This window comes from Dermochelys coriacea, chromosome 11 (assembly GCF_009764565.3).
Source record: "Dermochelys coriacea isolate rDerCor1 chromosome 11, rDerCor1.pri.v4, whole genome shotgun sequence".
Classification (NCBI taxonomy): domain Eukaryota; kingdom Metazoa; phylum Chordata; order Testudines; family Dermochelyidae; genus Dermochelys; species Dermochelys coriacea.
In genome coordinates, this window is record NC_050078.2 from 72,173,838 (window position 1) to 72,199,195 (window position 25,358).

Sequence of the window (25,358 nt, forward strand, 5' to 3'; positions counted from 1 at the left end):
TGCATTGACGACTGCGCTTCCCTGGAGAGCCAAGAGAGCAGAAGCCATGATGCCTGTCTCATGGACACCATTAAGACCATGGACCGTGTCTGCTGCATCCAAAGTGGCCTACAGGGATGCCCTTGTGGCCACCATCCCTTCCTCCACGAGTGCCTTAAACTCCTTCTTATCGCGTTCCCAGAGGGAGTCCTCAAACTTGGGGAGGGATTCCCAGAGGTTAAACTCATAGTGACCCAGGAGAACCTGATGGTTTGCTACTCGTAGCTGAAAGCTTGATGACGAATAAACTTTTCTCCCGAAAGTATCCAGCCTCCAAGAGTCTTTGTTCTTGAGGTTTAGGGCTGGTTGCTCCTGCTGCTCCCAGTGGTTGCCCGACTCGACCACCAAGGAGTTGGGTGCCGGTTGGGTATACAGATACTCATGTCCCTTCATGGGTACAAAGTACTTGCACTCCGCCTTTTTAGAGATGGGAGCCAACGAGGCTGGTGTTTGCCACAGGTCATTTGAAATTCTTGCCACCTCTTCATGGAGCGGCAAGGCCACCCTGCCCGGTGCTGAAGGGGACAGCACATCGAACAGGGAGTCTGAGGGCTCTTCCATCTCCTCAGCGTGGAAATGGAGGCTCGCTTCCACACTTTTTAGGAGGTCTTGGTGGGCCCGGTAGTCCTCCTGCATGACGGAGGGGGATGGGGATGCAATCAGCTCCTCCGGATGGGGCGAGGCCAGTGAGGTGCTTTGGGTGTCATCCGGCACTGGAGGATCCACCAGCTGGTCGGACTCCGGGCACGGTACCGAGGACACAGGTCCCACCAACCTTTTTTCTGGCGGTCTAAAGATGGACGCTGATGGTGCTTCTGAGACCCTGGCCACTGAGTGAGCCCCCACCAGGGGCCATGGCGCCCACTGGGTCGGCCACGACGCTTGATACCATTGCGCTTGCTGAGGCACCGGTGGGGCTGGCTGTTCGGGCTAGCTAGCTTGGCCTGTAGATGGGTGGCTGTGAGGGGAGACCGGGCTGGCGTATGATCCACTGCTGCCTGTGGACCGAGAGAATCAGCGGTGCCAGGATCTACATAGGCCATGGGACTGCGATCTCGACATGGAGGAGCGGCACCGATGGCAGTAGCTGGTCCGCGAACGGCCTTGACGGGCGGATCTGCGTTGGCGAGACGCCGGCGATTGAAGCCCGGGGCTACGGTGCCATGGCGGAGACTTGGAATGGGAGTCCAAGCGGGAATGGCGTCGACGATCGTGCCACGACCTACTGTGGTATCTCCTGAGAGACGAGGACTGTTGGCAACGTCTGCCATGGTCCCGTTGATATTCGCTTTGCGAAGACGAGTGGTGCCGGGACCCATCCGGACAGTCTGGCTGGCATCGAGGGCGATCTACATGGACTGAGCCCTGAACGGTTGCTGGACGGTGAGAGTTGTCGGGAATGTTCCCTCGACCGAGACCGGCACTGGGCCAGTGGCGACTGCGGTGATCCAAGTGGCGGCTTGCCTCTGGAGTGTGGGACCGACTTCGGTGGAGCTCCGGGCACCGGCACGGACATGATGTCCCTGGCTGCCTGGATGGCATCTGGAGAGGCCTGCTCCAAAGGGGCTGGGATACTCCTCTCAACGTGAGTTGGAGGCCTAAGGCCTGATGGGGATCGAGGACTACCCGACATGGCCGTAGCCTCTGTCCCAGACTTCCCTCAGTGCCGTTGTGAAGAGGGAGTCTTTCCGCTCCTCTTGGCGTGCCCCGTGGACAGGAACGGTGCTGACTGGATGATGGGACCAGAGGGTCTCCGTGTACCGATGCCACGGTGCCAGGTACCGGTTCGGAGCAGCGTGCCAGGGTCGGGCCAGCAACGACTCCATCAGGATGGCCCGGAGCCTAATGTTCCTTTCTTTTTTAGTCCGGGGCTTGAAAGACTTGCAGATCTTGCACTGATATGGGCTTCTCCCAAGCAGCGCAGACAATTCGTGTGCGAGTCGCTCCTTGGCATAGAGCGCCTACAAGAGCTGCACGACTTAAAGCCTGGGGCACGGGGCATCCCCCGGGCCAGGCTCAATGACTAACTAAACTAACTGAATTAGCTAACAGACTACAGGTACTACTGAACAAACAAAGAGTTCTGGGGACGAGCTGCAGCAAAGCTGGAGCTGAGCAGTTCCGACGCACCTTCACTGGTGGCAAGAAGGAACTGAGAGTATAAGTGCAGCCCCCCTTATACCGTGCAAGGCAGTTGCCGCTCCAGGGGTCGCAGGGGGGCGGGTGGCGGGGAAAAACTTCCAGCACCGGTGCACGTGGCAAGCATGCACACTTATTGTGGAATACACATGAGCAATCACTCGAAGAAGAACAGCTCCCCTGAAATTAAACTGGCCAATCCTTTGTTAACTGTTAGTCTGTATATTTAAAAAGAATTCAGAATAAAAAAAAGCACTAAGGGAAAGAAATACAAAATCAATTTTGTAGCATTCCACTACTAGCGAATATTTTATTTTCCTCTATCAGTAATATGAAAAAAGCAGAAAGCTCAAGCAAAGCTTTACATATCTAACAACATTGCTAGGGCACCTGATTTTTTTTTCCTTATTGGAGGACAATGGTAGCATCTTATGTTGAAAAGAAATATGAAACAAACCCATTTTTTTCCTCAACTTCAAAGACAAAACGTGTGAACTCATGTTTAATGTGACAGATGAAATACTGGTGAAAAATCAGGGCTTATTATAACATAGCACATATTAATAACAAATTAATGTAAAGTAAACCTGACTAATCAACCTTCATAATGAACACCAAGCTTGCAAAGGTATGTGGAATTCAATACCAAGAGGGAAAGAATCAGAACAGGTGTTCACGTAAGCCTGGACAGAAGAGAATGCGTAAGCTTTATAAAACCAAGGGTAACAGTCCTTCTATGGCAATGGCTGTACTTACCTTGTGTCTCACAGTCCACACAGTGAGAATTGCCTCTGATGTTTCTTATTGACTGAAGGGCCATGGCCTCATTCTGACTTGTCAGTCGGGACTGTGTATATTTAAAGAAACACACACACAAGAAATAAGAACCCAATGAAAAGGTTTAGAAACACAATTGTCAGCAATGTGAAAAGCAAAAAAATAAAAAATAAAAAAGGAAGTTCAGATCAGGGTTGAATGAACATGATCAGGGAATTTGACATCTTTAGTTTGCTTCTCAAAGAGTTGATCCTTTGGCATCTTTAAGTACTGCAGCTCAGTGCATAACAAGCACAGCTACCCATTTTCATCCATATTTCTGACAGCTCAAACTTTTATTGAAGCTCCCTGCATAGAACACAGGAAGTCTGTGCATTTATGAGATATTGGACTGGACTCTGACCAATAATGGGATTTGTAGAGGAAAGGTGAGCTGAAAAATGAAGCATAGCATTCATGATCCATGTAAAGTACTTTTTGGAGATAAATTATATAACATTATTTATAAATCCCCCCCCCCTTTTTTGTTTTACTAGTATGTATGCTTGTGTACTTGAAGACTAAGAGATGGTCTGCAAAGGAAGCTGAACTGAAAGCCTTTTATCATCAAAAGATCAGATTTTATCAGATGGCTACAATGGGTGTTTCTTTCCACTGTGGCCTGCCCATAACCTCTACTTTGACCTGGAGAGACAATTGCCCATGTAGAGGTAGCTCGGCCTCAAAACCAGCTAAATCTTGCAATCTCTCCTAGGCAAAAAATGCTAATTACATCAAATTATTGCCACTGAATTAAATATCAGCTCGATCAAGTCATATATATGATAGTTTCAGATGTATACTTCTGCTCTGTCAACAGGACACTGAGTCCTGAGATAATCTAATTCATTTCACATATGCCTTCCAAGTGCTTCTTGAGCCCTAGTTCCAGAGGTGAATGATAAAAACTTCTCCCAGAAAATCTTGCAAGAAAACCTCCATACAAATATAACTTGTGTGTTTTTTTTAAAAGACTCTTGCCTTTATATAAACAAAATGTAATTCTCTCTTCAGTTACTGTGTGTTAAATATTCAAACCAGCATTCTTTACCTCCTATTACATTAACATTTTGTATTAATGTTTGCAGCCTAATTTCCATTGCCATCTTGTTATAATGTACTGATCTCAATGAAGACAGGCCACAGAGAAATATATGGGCAGTGATTTTTCTCCACCTCAGATATAAAAAGTCAATTTTTTAAAAAATGGGAAGTAAATTACATTACAAATATAATTACTGTGGTCTGGTTTACCCTGATTATAGAGGTAATAAAAAAGGCAGTCATGTCAAAATATAGATCCCCTTTCTTAATAAGAAAACAGAACATAAATCATTATAGAAGTTTCTTTACATAGATAGCAAAAGGATCTACAGGTCTATGAAAAGAATCTCCTCGCTCACCTCTTGTTTTCTAGTTATTAAATGTTTGAAAAATCAAGAGGCTCAAGAATAGCAAACTGTCAGCCCTCTACAGAAAGAAACTGTTTGGGTTGGGGGGAGGTATCAGAGTTTACAATAAATTGTTTTATAGAGAAAGCAGAAGAAATTGCTTGTGCCAAATATGAATGTGATGGGGGAAGCCTATCCCCAGGACACCACAAAAAGGACCATGCTTTTGCTTCCTGATTGGTTTTCCCTGAGACTGGCCTATTAGCAAAACCACAAAGAATGAATTACATTTAATTAAAGGAAAAAAACCTATATAGTAGCTTCACAAAAACAATTGATCATTACTTCTGAAATGTGTACCACCTTATATACAAGTCTGCTCCTACTCACAGGAATAGCAGTGCACATTACTATTAAGAAATCCAGAGCATTTAATGGAACATTGCCATGGAGAAGCCCAGTAGCATCCAGTAGAGACTTAGCTTGTAAACAAGCTGTTCTTTTCTCAGCCCTTACAGGCTTTCCTATAGACCTCCCCACCAAAATACAGTTTGTATTGTTAGAGCAAGTGATCCAACCAAAAGAGTATTATTCTACATCTGAAATGATGAGAGATGGAAAAGGCAAAAAAAATTAAATAATTTTAATTATTTAAATATAAAATCAGAATGTGTAACAGGATAAAATATGTTTCATATTGAATTATTTTGGAGGCATACAAGTTTGCATGGTTTACTTTTCTTTAGCTGTGTCCAACAAGTACATGGACCTTGCTGAATATGTTTACTTTTCACAATACCCTAGATCCTAAATTCTCTCCAATGATCAATGGCCCTTGCTCACTTTCAATGTGATGTTGTGCACCATACCTTATTCTTACTGCTCTCACATGACTGTAAACTGGCCAGGATCTGACTCTCAATGGCTTGTACCCACGCATCTCTTTCTTCATATGTGGTTGCTTCAAAGTGCCAAGTCTGGCCAGTAAGGGAAACGATAATAAACTCAAAGTTTTCTTCTTGTTCTGAAAAACAGCAGTGGGAAGAACAGTTTACATTTTATGAAACCAGCACTCAATTCTAAAAACTGTCTTTTACTTGGACAGAACCTCTATGGTGTTACACTCAAAGGCAAGTTTGGACATCTGATTCTAATCCAAACACATCTCTCCTCTCGTGAAGCATCATGCTTTGCCTGAAAATGCCTCAAAGATTTTGTAGTTTTTTATTGGTTGTTTCCTGGCTTCATAACTTTATTTCATGAGGATGAAGTACCAACTATTTTAGGGAGACCTGCAAATTTTAATAAAAAAACCCAGCCTATATTCTGTTAACCTTCAGAGCTAGGTAAGAACCAATATTTGAAGTAAAACCAGTCTATTGTAAAATCTGCTGAAGCACTTAGAAAAATAAGTTATGATGAACGTTCTACCGAATAAAAAATTTATAATACAAATCCTCTGGAGTAAATTTTTCTCTTGTGTATAGGTTACATGTATGTATCATATACAATACACATAATACATTTTAAGTGTACATGTACATGCACATACACACAGCTGATAACTGTCTTGAATAATATCTTTTCCCCACAGCTCAAATAAATTGCAATACAGATTAATATTAGTCCAATACTTTCTTCTCAGCAGCTCAGGGAGACTAAAGGAGCTGTGACAATGATTTGAGGAGACAACAGAAAGGGTCACTGGAATATCCAAGGATAACAGGAACATAAGAAAAATACTTCAGGGCCAGGGGAACACAGTGTAAGAAAGTATCAGCGATATTGCAGGGTTGGACACACAGATTCCAAACATACTTGGGACACCCAAAGACAAATAAAAAAAGTTCAAGGAAGCTGAAAAAAGCTTAAGGAATCATGGAACGATTAGAATAAGAGAGTATAATGTACCAGTGAACAAAAAGTATAATGGGTTTGCTTTAGAGAGGGATTTTATGTTCACTTGTCTGCCAACGACTTACATATTTACAGCCAAGAAACTTTTGCATTATTTTGTCATTCATAAACATGTACAGAGAAATGACAAGTCTAAAAATTAGTCCATTTAAATATAGCTCTACTGCTCACTGGAAATCATTTCTTCAAACTCTGGGGCAACACTTTTTCCCCAATAAACTCAAACTCCAGTCCACAGGCCGAGTGTCCACTCACGTAAATTGGTGGAGCACCACTAACTTCATTACAGCTTTGCCAATTAAAAATCAGTAGATAATTTGGCCCCAAATTTAAGATGCCCAGGGTTCACTTTTACTTAAGTGTCCAGGATGGGTCAGGCCCAGCCTGGCTCAAAGAAGAGATCTATCAAAGGCTGGACAAAAGGTTCCCTCAGGTGCAAGTCAGCTTTGAGATAAGGCCTGTAATTGCAAGGGGAAGAGAATGCAAACATTATATTGTGGTGAATCAGGACACCTCAAGTTGGCTTTTTAAATCAAAACATAGAGAGGTAAAAAACCCCAGCAAAGGCTTATGAAAGCCATGGCTGTTTGGCAGGCTCATTTTTGTAACCAGCTGTGGTTTTTAGAAGTACTACCCTGGGGCTGGCCCACAGTTTGAATTATATGTTGCAATTATTGATCAGGATGTCACATCAGTGAATTACAAGGAGTCCCAACTTTGTGATTCATTGGTTTGGCATCAAAATATTGTGAATTACAACTTTTAAAAACATGATTAAAAAAAAGAGAGATACAGTCCCTCCTCTCCACGCAAAACAATGATATACTGTTTAACCAACAGGAAAATCACAAGGGATCACTACTTTACACTACTACATACATTACATAATAAGATACTGTTTTCCCCTACACCCTCCCCAAAACAGTGTAGCTGGAGACCACCACCAAGGAACCGCAGGACTCATGTGACACCATGCCCCCCTCTTGTCATTGAGCTCCAAGAAAATAAAATATTCTAAGGCAGAATCAGCTCTTGAGCAGAGAGACAGCCAGCATGAGCAGACACAGCAGCAGTGGACACTGATATAGGCCTGAGAGTGCTTTCTGCTGCTTTTACTCTGAACATTCTTTCCCCTGTGGTGACTGGCTGCTTATTCCAATCCCTCCTCCATGCACCTTCCCTTCCTCTGACTTCTCCTGCCACCATTTATCTTCCACACTCCATCTGTTCTTTTATTAACTCTTCTAGCAGAATCTTCCCACCTCTAAACAGTTAAACAAAAATCCAAAATAAAAAAATCATGGAACTAACATGGCACTAGGAAATCACAACATTATGCACACTGCTTGCTTGTTATATCCCTTGCCTCTCACCTTTTTTTTGTCTTGCTTATTTTGATTGTAAGCAATTTGGGGCAGGGATTGTCTCTTACTCTGTGGCTATGTCTTCACTACCAAACAGGTGAGATTTTTACAGCAAGATAACTAACATGTATTAGCTAACCTGCCGTAAAACCCGAGTGGAGACAAGGTGCCTGTAATTTTTACCACAAGGTAGCTAGGTGAGGTCAACATTCTCTCCTGACTATGGTTGACCTCACAGTAAAAACTACAGATGCCGTGTCTCCTCTAGGATTTGATGGCAGCATAGCTAAAACATATTAATTATTCGGTGGTAAAAAAAAAAGCCCTTTTTTAGCAGTGAAGACACCTCCTGTGTCTTCCATCTCTGTGTGCCAAACACAATGGGACTCCAATTTCAGGTGGGTCTAGGCTCTACCATCATCACAAACAACAATTAATTTACATAAATACTGGAAGGAAGACTTCATAATCTACACATGTGGTGCCATATAACTTCAGTGGGAATTTGCCCAAGGAATGAGTAAGAACTGAAAATGAGCTCAAGAATTGACCCAGAGAACTGTAAGGGCCAAGATCAACAGTTTTTCTCCTTAATTTGAACCCTAATCCAACAAATATTTCACTAATGTGGACTAGTCTTATTGACTTCAGCAGGCTTACTCAAGCGAGTAAAGTTATGCATGAATGAAAGCATGTAAAGGATCTGAAATCCAGCCACATTTAACAGTAGCTCTCATCAGGGTTTATTTATTTAAACTTTCTGTAAGAAGATTCAACTCAGCAACCTCCTAGTTGGACATTGATATAACTACTCCTATGCAAAAACAAGATGTGTAATGCCAAAATATACAACCAGATTCATGTTACATAAAATACTATAGTTAAACCATGGATTTACTTCTCACAGATCTTAGTGACATCAAAATCTTGTGATTATGTCATCCAAACTGCTTTCTTGAATTATTAATCATTGTTCACATCTATGATGTATAATCTCTATCAAAACTAAAGTTACATTAACAAAATAAGTTACCTTACAAGTGCTGTTGAGGGGGAAGAGAGCCAGAACAAAGAATGTGGAAGGCTAGTTCAAGAAGAGAAAGGGAAGGATCCAGCACCTGTTTTAGCAGCATCCTGTATTAAGGAGTCCAACTTCTCGAGTTTATCATTACTACTCTTTTTAATGGTCTCTAAGTGATTAATAGGACTTTCCTTCAAATATGCAAGTATTGAAGAATTTCTATAGGTCCAGTGGCACCACCTCTGCCACTTAAGAAAAACCTCCTGGTGTATATTCTATAAATAGGCTCCCATCTATTTGTACAAGAGAAATATATCTGTTCAGCTACAATATGTGTTGTCAGAGAAGTGAGAAGCAACAGCGTATGGCAAAATTTTCAGTATAGCCCCTTTCAAAATGAAAAAATACACTGAGTGCATTGGCACTGAGGCAACTCCTTTGCTAACCATACAGAAGGTCCTGTGAAGATCCAAGAGATCTTCATAGAAAAATAAAAAATGAGTAGCATAATGATACAAAGGGGAAACCAACTCATACATAAGAAAGGATTGATTTTTGAACATATATACAAGTTATGAAAACTTTGTGGACAATGATCCTATTTGTAATTCAACTATATTTTAAGTTGGTATGGATTTGGGAAGTCTCCGTTAATTGCTTGCTGATTCAGATGAAAATTAAAAAAATGTTTGATTAAATTCTCTTACCTTTCATTGCTTATATCCTACATCATACTATGGCTAGAGAAGCTAACTTTGTAAGTGGGAACAAGGGATTTGGGATTAGGAATAAATTCAACAATTCAGACAGTTTTATATCCAGTAAAATTTGGCATCAACACTTGATCACGTTTAGGTATTTTATCTGGTTTTCTGACAGAGCCAACTGCTCTCTTCCTTACTAATTATTCTCCTCCTTCCCCAGTCAAAGTATCATAGTCTGCTCTGAACATCCATAGTCAATGGCAAGGAATTTAAAATGGGAATAGATTACAGGCAGAATGTAGTCCTCACACATCAGTATTCAACCATCATGTTGGCTTTGCATTAAAGACTTTACAAGAATTCCTGTTATATTCTAGGCAGGCATTCTTGGCAGCCATGGTATTGCAGGCAGAACTGACTTTGGTGTTGAACACACAGTATCCCTTTCTAGACAACCAGAAGTTAGAATCTCATTTGGCCAATGTGATTTTCCATCAACATGCGTCTCAACTGCCAGTTTTGCTTTTCAGGAATATTTCAGTCAAATTATACATTTTTCCTTGTTTATAGAAATGTGTACCAAATACATTATGTACAAAACAGTCTAGTAAGAATATTAAATGGTGTCATACAGAAGCACCTTTTGGAACGTTCCATTTTTACATACAAACTATCTTTTCCCAAAGAATAGTTTTTGACACACAAATTTCTTGTTTCATCTCCTGACCCTCTTTGCTGTGACCAGATGACATTGTGACAGCTGCCATCTTGGCTGACACACTGGGGTATGAGCTGGGAACCTCCAAAGCTAAACCCAGAAGTCTCCAGCTAAGCTCCATACTATGGGCTGTAACAGACTCACACCCTTTGTGGCTCAGGCACAGAGGGCACAGATAACACACACAACCAAAGGGTTATTACATGTACTCCCATCTTGGTAAAAGGGGCTATGTAATTTTTTGGATTGGGCTACAATGCTATTTTGGTCTGAAAACTTGCCAAAATGTTCACCACAACTGGCTGAGAGAGGCAGCCCATGAAGGAAATGGAAGTCATTATTGTTTTTCCCATGCCCTCCACTTTTGAATTTGTTCCCCACCCCAGAAAAGGGGGGAGGAGGCTAAAAACAGGAGATCAGAAGTAACGGTACGAGCTGAAGATCTGTCTTCTTGTAAGTTTTTCTGTCTAAAGTATTCTAAATATGGTAGACTACTGTTTCAAACCTGTGATCTTATAATAACAAATAATACTGCATATTATATGTTACTGTGATTACACAAATGCACGCACTGCTAGGTCGTGTATGTTTAGAATTTTTAAATACTACATACACAGAGAGAAAAATCCATGTAACAAAATAAGATGAAATTGTTGGGTTTTACCCAGCAGTGTTATACGCTGAGCTGTTTAAACCCCTCCGAGCCTAATCACAACACTTTATCAAACAGGTTTCCGTGTGTAACAGTTATTCATAGAAAGGTCCACTATAATAGTATTTTAGCACCATCAACCTGTCGAAATCAACCTGCCCAATTATTCCAAACTACATTAATAACACCGGATATTACACTAATTGTGTCCAGTTTCTATGCAGACGAGGTCCCATGGGGCTAATTTTGCATCCTCAGGGGCAAGCAACTCAGCCATCAAACTGATTTCACAAGGAATCCCTCCTCATTACACAAGTCCAGGCTGTCAAACATTTTTTTTTAAAAGGTTAATGGGCCAATCAGTCATCAATTATTTCCTGGAAGCCTAGCAGACAAAGGGTTAAAGTGCTAAAAAACAGCTGCAATTGTTTTACATTTGGAAGTTTTTATCAACAGGAGATGTCTGACGGGAATATCTTTTTGGATGGGAAAACAGGAGTTGGAAAGAGCTGGAGGGAGACACATATGTATGGATTCCACTGCATTATAATTAAAGAGTAATACATCACTGTGATGCTTTTTCAAAGAACCAATGAGAACTGGAAATCCAAGACAATGCATATTAGAAAAGCTGTAGAGTTCTCTTAAGATTCAGTTTAACAGCTGCCTCTTTCATGTTAGAATATCACTTCTTATATTCCAGATCTGGCTTTTACTATTTTCCTACACCACCACCTTTGGTTTTTAATTTTGCCTAACATCTTTAGTTATATGTGGTTATTAGTTACTTTCGTTGGGGCAATAACAGGAAAGTTATTGCATCAACAACCCACCCACCCTAGGAAAGAAAGAAATATTCCTTATATATCAAGTACAATACAAGTGAAAACAAACATTGATACACCATATATAAATGGATAATACTTCTTATGGATTCAATGAAATAACACTTACAAATAATTATTTCAGGCTACCTCAGTGGATGGATCCCTCAACGCTTTCCTTTTTGGATTAACTTTATTCTCTTTCGAGAGATATCTCTGGTATCCCTTCTGTGTAAGCCCATAAATGCTAAGTGAGGAAGCATCCCAATGGAAAACAGACAAAGACAGTGGGCCACAGTGAATGTCATTAAGTGTCTTCCTGTTCTAACATTCAGATAGCAAGTGGAGAGGCCTAATTTGATGAATTATATTGGACATGGCCAAGGAATAAGATTCAGTCAAATCACTTTCTTTTCATAAAGGCTATACCTCTTCCCAGAAAACTTTTCAAATGCCAGTTGGCTTTTTATCTGAAAGAGTAATTCTAAAATCATGTGTAGATCAATTTGTGATCGTAGGTGCCACATCCAGCATTGTCTAATCTAAATGACCCGAGTTACCTCAAACATATACTGAGCTATGCATCCACTGGTGGTGGTGGTTTGTATCATGGTAGCTCCTAGAGGCCTCACCACAGATCAGGGTTCCATTGAATTAGGCATTATGCAAAGACATAGAAACAGTGCCTGCCCTGAAATACTTAAAATTTAAAGAGACAACAGAGGGAAAGAGAGAGTGAGAGAGAAAGAAAGGAAGATTTTGCAGATTCATAACTAAGGCACAGAGGGAGTAAGGTCTGGAAGAGGCAGGAAGTGAAACCAGACTTCTGAAGTCCCAGTCCAGTGACTTAATCATAAGATTATTCTTCTTTTCATGGTACCAGGTTTCATATTTTTGGGATGCTGATCTTACTATAATGTAGCCATTATCACAGGTACATCAGGCTAGCTGCTTACTTTTTAATAAATACACTGAACATTTAGATTGGATGAGTCAACTAACTTTGCAACAGGGACCATGTACTTTTCCTTTAAATATAGTCACAAGTGATGGGTCGGACTAAAGATATTGGTATATTTTTAATGATCCAAAAACATCTTCAACAGTTGGGACTGAATCTTAAAACCAATTCTATTACACGTGCCTGAAATGACATATTGCAAGCTTAGTTTTCATAACAATGTGGTATCAAAGACTGATTTAAACTCCCCCGGCCAAGCCCTCCCCCACATAAAATTCCAATCCAACCACTCTTTTGAATCAGTCATTTGAAAAGACTTAGGGTTGCACCAAAAAACTATATTCATGACCTAAAATAGGCAATAGATATTTACACCCTACCCATGTAGTTGTGAAAGAAGTACAAAACCAAAGGTATTTGTTTTAATTTATTTAGGTACTTGATAATTTTTGCTATCATTACCATTTGTCACTCAGTGTAATTTATCTTCATATCTTGGAAGATTATAAGTATGTTTATTAGCAGCCCCAATTAAGGAAATAAATTTGTGCCATGTCCCACTGGGCATGACTATGCTAATACTTCTCTCCCCTCTCCAAATCCAGTGGTCTAAATCTAATTAGTTTTGAAATTCAACCTTATCAGGTCAATGTGACTCTGCCATTAGTCACCCACAGGTATTCTGGCCCATAGCTCTTGAAAAAAGATTGTGATCTACTGGATGAATTATATCCCCACCCTTACATGACAAACTGGAGACAAAAAGCTTGTTATTAGCTCAGGGGAGTGGATTATTTTATTGTAGGCATTCGTTGTTTTTGTAGGACACTTGGGTTTGAGGAAATCCATGAAATCATTTTCAGTCAGTTTATGCATGATATATGTCAATGTTAGATGGATAATTTTTCTAATATTTTTAAAAACAATGTCACATTTCAGTTTGCAGTTCTATAGTTTACATTTCAAAGTGGACATATAATTCAAATGTTAAGAGTTTAAGTACATTTAAATGTGACAACGATAGTGTCAAGGCAGCAAAGCCATTGTTACAGCTTAAATGTCACTTCTGTATTACTTTTTTAAAGGGACTGTTTCATAAAAATCTGTTCAGGCATTTTGGAGTTAATGGACACATTTTTTCATATGATTAGATGTTTTCAGAATTTTTTTATACTTGGTAACTCAAATACAACTTGGGTTTAACACTCGAAACTTGTCATGCATGCCGTCCTGAATGAAGACTAGAAGAAATGTGATTTTGATATAATTACAGATTTTAAATATAGCATACTGAGCAAACACAGCATCAGTTTCTTTAATTTTAGAAAGTTACACCAGTGTACAATGCTCCAAATGTGCTGATCTCTGAAAAATCACATTTGTATTTAAACAGCATAACTACGATAATTGAAATTACAAAGGTGAGAGGGGTCAGGTGTCTTTTATAAACCTGACAAGTTTATATTATATACCTTTCCCTCTAAATATTCAATAAGAATTCAACTTGTCACTTCTCTACAGTAGAATAAAATCTGAAACCTAATGTTTGCAGCAAACCCTAATAATGGCCTTGCAAACGTAGAACTAAATCAGTGAATGAATATATAATGGGAGTCTCACTAAATTGCAGGTAAGAGCAAGGGGGCAATTCCTTGAACACAGACAACCCTTATTGGTCTAAACAGCTTTGTTCTTTTCTGATTGTAGAAGTTAAACAAATGTAGTCCCTTTTATTACTTGGACAGGTACCATTGCCCAAATTTTGTTCTCAATTACATACACAGAACTCCCAGTGAAATCAGCATAGTTGATCAAGTCTAAATGAGGATGGAATTTGGGCCCTGGGGTGTAAGGATGTTGAATCGCTGGGATTCCACTGGTCACTTTTAGCATATATTACCTATTATGTAATGATAGGTACATTGATAGGTAATGACCTAATGGTAACACCCTAGGGAGTGAGACCTGGTTTCGCTCCAGCTCCTGCTAGCTCTCTTTCTTTATGGGACTTCTCTGCGTGTCAAAAAATCAATAGTCTAATAGTTTTCAATTGTGGTCCGCAGATGCTGGGGGGTCGTAGACTACGTCTAAAATTTCCAAAGGGATCCACATCTCCACTTGAAATTTTTTAGGGGTTTGCAAATGAAAAAAAAGTTGAAAACCACCGGTCTAAAGCCATGCTGTCATGGGCTAGGATATTGACAAGATCACAGTTAAGAAATGATGAGACTAGTCAGTTTGTGGATGCAAGAGTTCCAACAGAATACTTGTAATTTTTGTGCACAGTGGCATGCACAGCAAAATGGACTAGCCGCTTCACTACATACTTAAGGATCTGGGAAGGCTTATACTGCCCATGTTGCTGTGACTTCACTGCTATTGTTATTTGAGTTAGCTAGATCAAAGCTAGCTCAAGTTTGTCTACATGTGCTGCAGTCAAATCTCTGATTGCAGTGTAGACATACATACCATTTGAATGAGCCTGGGGCAAGCTGGGAATGTGATGGGATCCGTAGTGCGGAGAACACAGAGAGATCCATTGGTTATGGAAGTTGTAGCAACCAAGGTTTGGGTGTCCAGATGAAAAAGGTTTAAATGCACTGAACAGGCATATTCTAAAGCATATCTGCTATTTTGGATATTTGACATTTCCTATTACCATTTCCCTTTTTGAAAGCACAGTTATGTTAATACGGAGCTCTGTGATGTTGTACAATTAAAATATGATGATGTCTATCACTGTTGCTACCAATGTTATGTAATTACAACAAATTTATATGAAATATGTCATGTAAGGTATCAATGGAAAAGTTATAATCTATCAAATATGATTATCTATTTGTATGTCTGTATCATCTTTGTATCTAAAGTTATGAATATTGACTTTGTATTAGTATTTCAAGTATGTTGCTCCTGGGATAACACCCACAAGGTAATTTACATCCAGTTTGGCCAGCACATTGTGAATGGACTACTCAAATTGATGGCCCATTAAAGGACACTTAGCTCGCGCAATAGACGATGGAAGAAGCCTGTCCCCACCTGATGGGCCTTCCTGGGGATGTTTTAGCCAGAATACTAGTAATGACCGTTTCCATGACTCACTGAAGCATGCAAGGGTATGTGACTAGCTCATGTGACCGTGGACTCCTTCTTGTGCCTGTTATTTTTCACAAACTAAGACTGAGAGCAGTCCCTCCACATGGGAGAAGGTATAACAAACCCTGTAAGCATCTGCATTTTGCCTCTTTCCTGCTCTCATCTCTGGACTATGGAATTACACTAACAGGAGCATTCTACTAAAGGACTGAGTACCTATCAATCATCAGTGACTGGATCCCCAGAGACCACAAGTGACTGCTGGGCAGACCAAAAACACACAGGGCCGATCCCATGACTAAACTCTTTGGCCAGAAATGGAAGGAACATGCTCGCAACAAAATAGAAGGGTGTGGTGTCGACTTACATTCGCGGTGGGACGGATAAGGACAAGCCGGACAAAAGTGACAAAGATGACCTTTCAATCTTCTGGAAATTACCAGAGACTTAACAAGTCAGCAGTTTATAACAGCACTGCTTCAACCCTGATACAAGAACTTTGCAATGAGTGTATGTATTTGTTTTTCTTGACCATTATAACTCTCTTCTCTTTCTTTCCTCTTATAAATAACCTTTAGATATTAGATACTAAAGGATTGGTAACAGCCATGATTATTGGGTAAAATCTGAGTTATATATTTACCTGGCTATGTGGCTGATCTCTTGGGATTAGAAGAACCCTTTGTTTGATGAAATTGGTTTTAAATAATCACTCATCATTCAGTATAGAGTCTGGATGGTGAAACAAGGGCTGAGATACCCAAGGAGGCTGCATTTCTGACTTCATGTTAACCAGTGTGGTGGGACAGAAGTTTACTTTTGTTATTGGCTTAGTATATCTTATGAAGGAATAATCACCAGTTGGGGAGAGGGAGGTCTGCCCCATTTCTCAGCAGTTTGTCCTGAATCTGATATTTTCAGCTGTGGCCCACTTAGGCAAGATGACAGACTCCTACTATGTACACTCCTGATTTCAAAAAGAAAAGGAGTACTTGATGCATCCGATGAAGTGAGCTGTAGCTCACGAAAGCTTATGCTCAAATACATTTGTTAGTCTTTAAGGTGTCACAAGTCCTCCTTTTCTTTTTGCAAATACAGACTAACACGACTGCTGCTCTGACTCCTGATTTACTGAGCATTCCCCAGTTTTACAATGCTAGCCATTATCCACAGACTTTGTTTAGTAGCTCAAAGATGCAAGGTTATTGCTCACAATTTTCCTAGACTCTCTCTTTCCCATGTGGTGAGTACTTCCAAGAAAGACGACCCCCCGTCCCTTGCCTAATTAGTTAAGATAGAGAAAATCTCATTGGTGCTGCTAGTCGCAAGTCTTAGGAGTTCAACTTTTAAAGTTATGTTCCCTCACAGATGAACACACCCCTAGCATACCTTTCATATATATGCGTATCAGTATGTTAAATGGTACCTAAGATTGAACAGGCCCCCAAATATGAACTCCCTTTCTGTAAAATATATGCAATTATTTCTATTTATTTTATTGTTAAAAGTTTAGCAAAAAGAGAACAGTAAATCCCATGCTTGTCAACAGTCACCCTACAATCGCAAACATGCCTGCATGTCTGATCTGGGAAAATAACTAGTTTAAAAGAGATTACCAGTGGGGGGAAAAAAACATTTTGCAAATTACAAAAAAGTATCTCGGAAGTTTCCTTTTAAATAGCAAAAAGCTTATTTATTCATGTTCACCAACTAGTATTTATTTCTCTCCAATTCATTTCACATTCTGTGCTTAAATGCTTTAAAAGGTAACACAAAAGTATCACAATGAATATAGCTTTGTTGTTGTTACTTAAAAGGTGAGAATTTTAAGTTTCCAATGAGAAATAAAACAAGATTATAATATAATGTGTTTTCTTAACAAGCTGCAGTAAAAAACACACTTTTGTTTCCCAGACACATTTTATCTGTCGGTGAGAGCAAAGCATCAGACAGGAATACGGTAGTAATTGTGCAAAAAAAAGGATGGTGATATAAATCACCAAAGGTTAATGATCAGGATGTGAACAGAGGGACTTGTTTACAGAAATAGCATGCAATTTAAAATTTACAAGAGATTTAATGCCACTACTTGGCAATCGCTAAAATCAACAGCCCAGAAAACAGTGACATTAAGAAAAATATTACAGTTATAATCATTCCAAAATAAGTCAATTAGTGTTAGGGCATGCGCTTGTGATTACTTGACCCATTTGGTTTGCACTTAAGTGAAAAAAAGATTTCCCCCCTATAATATCAAGATTACCGAGATGTGACCTATTTTGCATTCCATATTTCATATACCATCCCCTCTTACTCGCTGTCTGAGATGGTGGCCGAGGGTTTTTCTCCTTGCCTGGCTTCCAAGTAATTCTGACCTCTGACATTTGTAATAATAATAAAAAAAGAAGACAGTTTATAATTGTGTTGTTCAAATGAAGGTGGGGAAAAATTCAATCTGCTATTATACAAAAGGCATGACGGCTGTCTTCAGTGAAAAAAGCAATGCAAGTCAATTTGTGAACTTTGGCACCAGGCGACCTTTAGAAATACAATATACAGAATTTACAAGCAAGAGCAGCACATGCAAATGACCTGGCTCTGTCTCGCCTTTGGATTACAGCTGCAAAGAGCATTATGGAGAGCGCTTTCACAAAACAAATTAAGACTGTTACTTAAATGTCACGGCACACTATTGTATTTGGCTACAGATCATTACACCTGATACTAACACTTTTAAAAACTGTAATAACTTGGGAAATATTACATTGAGTACCCACATGTATAAAGGGAAAAAATAAATAAATAAAAGAAAATGGGTTCCCGAAGTAATTTAAACATCACCACTCCACGACTAGAGGGAAAGGTCAGAATTTAAGTAAGCTGAAAGGAACATGAATGGCAAAATAAAACGCACAAACAAAAAGATGAAAAGACCATGGGAATGACTCTGCAAACAAAAGATGAAAGCACGCATGCTTTGGGCAAATTTGATTTCCATTCCTGCATTTGGAAAGTGAGAGGAAAGGGGAGCAAGTCTGGAGAGGCAGGTATAAAGGGGAGAGAGGGTAAGATGTTCATCTAAAACGTGTTGTTTTAATTTGTTACCTTCAGTGTTGGTGCTGCTGCTGCTGTATATATTTCGCAGGCTACCAACACGGTTTAGTTTCCATGCTTTGCGTTTGGCTGCATCCAGAGAGCAGAAGGGGAAGAGAAAGAAAAAAAAAGAGAGAAAATAATAAAATATAAAGAAAAGAAAAACATGAAAAAGGGGAGAAAAGAAATGTCAAAGTAGCACGTGAAGTAAAATACCAGCACAAGCCTGTTATATGTGAAGCAGCAACACAGACAAACACATACAGAACAACACAGCTTCTCAGAACCCCCATCAACATGGAAGGCCTTGCTCCTTTTTTTTCCGCTGAAAAAGATACTTTCAAGACTTTACAACATGACAAGACTTGTCAGTAGTATTGGGATCTAAAATAGCAATGAACAATGGAATAGAAAACGCACTCAGTGCTTCTTGTATAAATGATGCACTATTAGAGACAAGACAACTACTGAGATATAATGCTGTTTAATTTATAGCAAAAATTGCCAACCAAAGGATTTCCCCTTTTGCTAAGAGGGTACACTAATCACTAGATGCCTATAACCGTAAAACCTTTAATTCCAGGTGATGATGTAATAGGCAATAAGTTCAAATAATCTAAACCATCATAAGCATTATTTCTAGTGTAATGATTAGCTGTTCTACTTCATTATTATTAATTATTATTATTATAAATATCAAGTAGAAACTGTTACTATGCACATCTTGTTTTTTCAGAGGCAGGTTACTGGCAAAGTATAAATTCTTGTTTGGACGGTAAACTGTAATGCCATCATTGCTGTATTAGAATCACATCAAACTTTTAAATCTCTCTGTTTCAAGCTCCCATTTTTGACATTAATAGACAGAACTGTACAAAAAGCACTTAAATCCTCTGCTCATTATGGGAAATTAATTCTCTCACTGTCTTTTAGCAGAATCTATATATTTCTCCCCAAAAGCTAATTCAAAGCATGAGAAATACACTAGACTAACAAAAAGAAAAGGAGGACTCATGAAAACTTATGCTCAAATAAATTTGTTAGTCTCTAAGGTGCCACAAGTCCTCCTTTTCTTTTTGCAGATACAGAGTAACACGGCTGCTACTCTGAAACTAGACTAACAATATTTTTAGAGTCAATTTCATGGGTCAGGGCCTGTATCTTTCTTTTCAAAACACCACCAGGCACAGACACACACTGTTGGCATTTAACAACAACCAACATTAACACACTGGAAAATCGACCTGTTATTTATCCACCAAACCTGTATGTATGGACAGTAGAAGAGCAAGCTTCCCCATTGCTATCCCAAAATAGGTCTCAAATGTAACCTACTGGGGCCACTTTTCAGGATGAGGTGGTAAAGCAGTGATTCATGGCTGCACCACTTAGCAGGCATTGTGATTGCCAAGTAACTGTATACATGCAGCATGGAGAACAGACTTCACAATACTAACAACAGTGATAAAGGCAAACCTCCATCAGCTGTCAGCAGTATTAGAGCTCATACCTATCTTCAAGCTAGACAGAAGAGCGAATGAGAAAAGTGCCAACAGACAGACACTTCAGCAGGCCTTATCTTCCACCTAGTCTCTTCCCTCATTCAAATCTTGGTCTACGGCTGTCAAATACTGCAAATTTAATTGTGATGGTGCATTGCAGTGAACTGGTTAGTCTACCATCTCAGTCAACAGGGGATCTGTTGGTAACAAATCTGTCATAATTAGGTGTATATATTGTTTCTCCCACTCCTGCCCAGTATGGCCCTTCAACCTTTGAGATGATATGCACACAACAAATAATATATGCAAACTCTGAAAAAGTCTTTTTCTTGTTTATTTTTCTAGATGTGTATTTTAGAATGCCAAGAAGCGCTTCAACCAAAAGATTGTTTATATGGAAAAGTAACATTACAGTTAACTCATTCAAATGTTTAACAAAAAGCTGCATCTTCAGTTGAATGGCTAAGAATGGAAAAATACTTGTTTTCCCGTAATGGACAAGTAGCTCAATCAAAAGATTGAGCACATAACCTGATTCATACAGTAGGTGACGTGATCTTATGCTGAATTCAGTTTAGTGCTGTAAGGAGAAACCCTGTCCTACTACCTGTATTAGAAAGTTGCCTATTTGGAGAGCAATTCCTCATGTACAGCATTGAGAATGATAACTACCATCTGCATGCAACCAGTAACACTATTATAAAATGGTAATTCAGCTGTAATCGAAAAGCAGTACCCAAACACCCTAGAATGTTAACAACCTATACATTCTTTTAATGCAGTGGCATTCAGTGTTTAATACTATGCACTGATAAGGGAAAAAATGGAAACCTGGACACCTGACTGCTGTTACCGATCCCCTTAACTTTAAAAATATATATTACTGAAATGAAAATCTACAATATTATCCAGGAGACCAACTGATTCAGTCAGATTTATCTATACATTTAAGTTGGTCAAGTCTAAAAGTGTCTGTCTACTGTGCCCTTTAATATTATGAACCTTTAGTTTTAAGAGACATTTAGCAAGTCAGAGCAGGAAGTAACAACTAAAGAGGCTCAATCTCCCTGCTGAAAACTTACTTTTTCTGAAAAAAACGTGCATATAAATAGCAAAGTCTAGACTTAGCACCCCTTTGCAAAGGGAGGCTGTCTCCAGTACATAAAGCCCCTTTCCCAGTCTGCTTTATGTTTTTCATTTTTCATACGCTAATCGCACATTAGAGAATGGATGTATAAGCAGGAGTGAACTTGCAGCCTGGTTTTCTATTAACCTATTGATGAAATAATCAATTTTAAATGTGTTAAATGTCATGCCTTTTTCTTCCTTTAAACAAATGGACATTTTCTGGCTGAAGCTGAGGTCCTGATACATCCTTGTGTGTCTTGCAGCATTGATTGGACTTCAGTCTACTTTCTGTGGTGCTTCACTGCCTCAGATAATACAATACTGTTACCATTAGCAGGCTTTGGACAATGCCAAATGCAGCTTCCAGGATTCTGACTGATGTATGTGAGAACACCAAGGCCCATCTTAGACAGCCTACCCTGACTGCCTTCACGATTACGCACGGACTACAAATGTTTGTAACTTACAAACAAGGCCTTAAAAAGCACTGCAGGTAGTTATGTGCCTTATATGTCACTGACTCATATCCCAGGACATTCTGTCTATCTAGGCTGGACTCTCTTTCTAATTCATAAGCCAGTTCAACAGAAGATGATTATATCTCCAACCTCTGATGTGCACTGCTTATTAAATCTCATAAGTTTTCTATATAAAGAATCTAAAATAAATATTTATTTTCTTTTGTTTTTAATGGTAACTCAGCTTCCTATTTCGAAAGAATCTTCAAATAATTGGATTTGCTAAAGTCTTTTTCCCTAGGCCTCTCCTCCGTTAAAAAAATACTAGTTTCTTTTTCAGCCTGCTGATTTTGAAGGAAATGCAAGTTTTAGCTCTTTAGTTTGCCCTGACATATCTAGCTTTCCATCTACAATGTTGAAATACCATAACCTGCATTATTAATGTATTATTTTAAATGGTTTCAACAAACCCTTTTATCGTCTTTGAACTTGCGTTGATTTTGGCTTCATTGTCTATCAAAAACAAACTAAAAAAATCCAACCTGAGAGCGCAGCTAGATTACAAGTATAATTTTGACCTCATCTGAACGAATTAACATCTAGAATTTAGACTGCTGAGATTAAATTTCTATCCCGTCAGTCAGGAAAATTAATTTGTGCTTTCTGACTCCCAATCCAGACTGGTACAATAAGTCATTATATATAGCCTGGCAATACAGAGCTATGTTATTAACTACAGAGTTGCATTATGGTGCTACACTGTGAAACAATAGCATAAATTGTTATAATATTTTACTTCAGCACAAAATATAGCCCAGCAATTCCTGTTATAATTATCATAGCAAGAGATTATATAATGATAAGCCATAAAGACTTTGACTCCATGGCTTTGAAGCATGTTTTCTAAGATGAAAGGGTCAAAAAGACTTCTTGAAATCTTTCAAGCCAGCCACTTTTGATTAAATCATTTCATTCTGTGATTTGATTTATTGCTTCTGCATGGCACAAACTTCCTTGACTATGTAGGTCAAATATACTGTTTAAGACCATCGAATCCAGCAGAATGACTGATCCATAAGGAAGGAAGACTGATGAGTTTTCATAAAGTGTAGCTTGTATATAGATGTTTTCATGTCAAAAAGAGGTAAAGAGTGGTTCCTTTATTGTGGTTCAAGCATTTTAAAAACTGTTAAATATTTACCTAGTTAAATTCAGCAACTGCTGTGACCTATGTCCTGTGTGAACAAAGTTTGTGAGGAAAAAAGATAATGACCATTAATATGCCATGTTGTAGCATGCGATACAGCCATATACTTCGTGAAAATTCATCGGTCTTCCCCCTTTATGGATTGCGTAATATTCTATGTTTTGTCTAATGCTCAAGTGAAGAACCTGTTCCCCTCTTTCCCCAAAATGTCTGTTGCAACATTAAAGGCTTAGGAGTGCCTCAGCACACTGTGGCTATGCCCACATTGCAGCCAGCTAGCTTTGACTGAGCTAGTGTGCCAAAACAGCAGCGTAAGTGTGCCTGCATGGGCAGCAGCAGGGACTAGATGCTTGAATACATACTGGGGTTGGGGGTTGGGCGAGATTGAACATGGGATAGGTAGCCCAAGCCACTGTGGCTACACATATTTTTAGTGTGCAAGCTTGATGAAAGAATGCAGCTATATCTACCCAAGTTGGAAATCACACACTCCTGGCTGCACAGTTATGCAATAGTATACACCATTTATCAGAGGTGAAACTACGAACTTCTCTGGTTCCTCCCAATCTCCAAGGAGGATCAATGTAAGACATTAATTATAACGGGTTCTTATATGCAGTATTTTTCATTGTGGCTGAAGTGCCCCAATTTCTTTTATATTTCCTGATAGGGAATTGTGTACCCAAATGACAGGACCATATGATTCTCTTTCCTCATAAATAAGATGTGGTTATTATAGAGGGAGTGGCAGCAACCCCTGCTTGTTACTTTTCCTATTAAAAGAATTTGCAAAAGTATTTTAAGTGCTTTAAAAACTCTCTGTCTGGCTTGTAGGAGGATTTTGAAATTTGGCATCAGGGAGGCACCTTTCTTTTGGTGTTTCCATTTAAATTGACTTGCTGCCAGAAACCCTCATGATTTTCTTAGCATTGCCCCAGCATCTCACTTCAGCAGTCCACACTGGGTGGAATCTCTGGGTGGGGGAGGGATAGTTCAGTGGTTTGAGCATTGGCCTGCTAAACCCAGGGTTGTCAGCTCAATCCTTGAGGGGGCCATTTAGGGATCTAGGGCAAAAATTGGGGATTGGTCCTGCTTTGAGCAGGGGGTTGGACTAGATGACCTCCTGAGGTCCCTTCCAATCCTGATATTCTCTGATTCTATGAAATGGATCCTCCTCCTCATCTTCTGTCTAATCAAAATGTGGCCTAGGGGGAGAGGACACTGGACTGGAACCCAGGAGATCATACATTCTCTAGACCCACCACTTTTACCAGCTGGTGTTAATAATTCTATCTTTTTCGCTGCTTTTATTAGTAAGCAATGCCTCATAAGTCATGCAAGCTGGAAACAGAACCCAGAACTCCAGTGTGGCAGACCCAAATCTCAGCCATACCACATGTGAGGTGCTCTGGATTTGTTGTCTGTAAGAACAGGGCTATTCTTGCATATATAATCCACTGTTTCAATGTGGTATGTGATGTCCTCTACATACCTGCCAAGTTTTGTTCATTTCATGGGTAACATTTTATGGAAATGTAAATTATTTGAACTAGTTTGTATGTAACCATAAACTCTGGTTTTAGAAATGTTGTGTAGATTTAGTGCTCATGAAACTTTGGAGAAAGGAGCCCTCTATTTATCTACAGGACAGCAGCTGGGTAAGCTTTCCACACACACTGCCCTGCAAGTGTGTCTTGAATTTGATCGGTTGGTGGGGTGGGGGACCTTCCTTAAGGGGTAACTGGGATAAGTTCAGGTTCCAGGCCCCAGGAAGTTCCTAGCTTCTCTGCTGAGTCTGCCAATTAGTGCAAAGCAAGGTGGTGAATGTGTGCTTAGGGAGATGGAGCTGAGATTCCCCCAAACTCCTCTCATATAGGGGCTGCCAAACATCCATTAGACAGAAATCACTTTTAATCCTTACTGAGTGGGGTTGGATTCGTACTAGCAACCAAACAGGCAAAAAGCTTTGATGCTCATCATTAGCAAATGTCCTCAGGCATCCAAGTCCCCTAATCCGTACTAATGTTACACCTTCAAGTGTGAAGCCTGTTTTCTGGAAGATAAATTTATTAAACCAAGTTCTGACCTCTTCTGGAGTTTAAACAGGCAGGATCTTATACAGTCTGCAGTCAGAAGCAACATCTCCCGCATCCCGCTCTCAATCTTCTTCAAACAAAAAAATGTGTCCCACTCTTTCTTAAATGGATTGGACCCATTAACCAAAATACATATAATACAATAAAACAAATATTAACAAAACATCCAAATTCACCTCTAATCATACTGTTTTGCAATATAAAATAATTTCAACAATTATTCCAGTGT

General features: G+C 39.6%; 1 protein-coding gene across 11 annotated transcripts in view; it reads right to left on the reverse strand.

Moving 5' to 3' along the window:
• AGAP1 (ArfGAP with GTPase domain, ankyrin repeat and PH domain 1) overlaps window positions 1-25,358 on the reverse strand; it is a 694,641-nt gene that overhangs the window by 71,118 nt on the left and 598,165 nt on the right. For 6 of the 11 annotated variants that reach the window (XM_043505743.1, XM_043505746.1, XM_043505747.1 and 3 more), the window contains 3 exons: window positions 18,751-18,828; window positions 5,255-5,409; window positions 2,935-3,025 (listed from right to left, as the gene is read on the reverse strand). In XM_043505743.1, the coding sequence (XP_043361678.1) occupies window positions 2,935-3,025; window positions 5,255-5,409; window positions 18,751-18,828 (324 nt within the window). The remainder of the gene's footprint in view (window positions 1-2,934; window positions 3,026-5,254; window positions 5,410-18,750; window positions 18,829-25,358) is intronic. The other 5 variants (XM_043505744.1, XM_043505751.1, XM_043505745.1 and 2 more) reach the window with 1 other exon arrangement.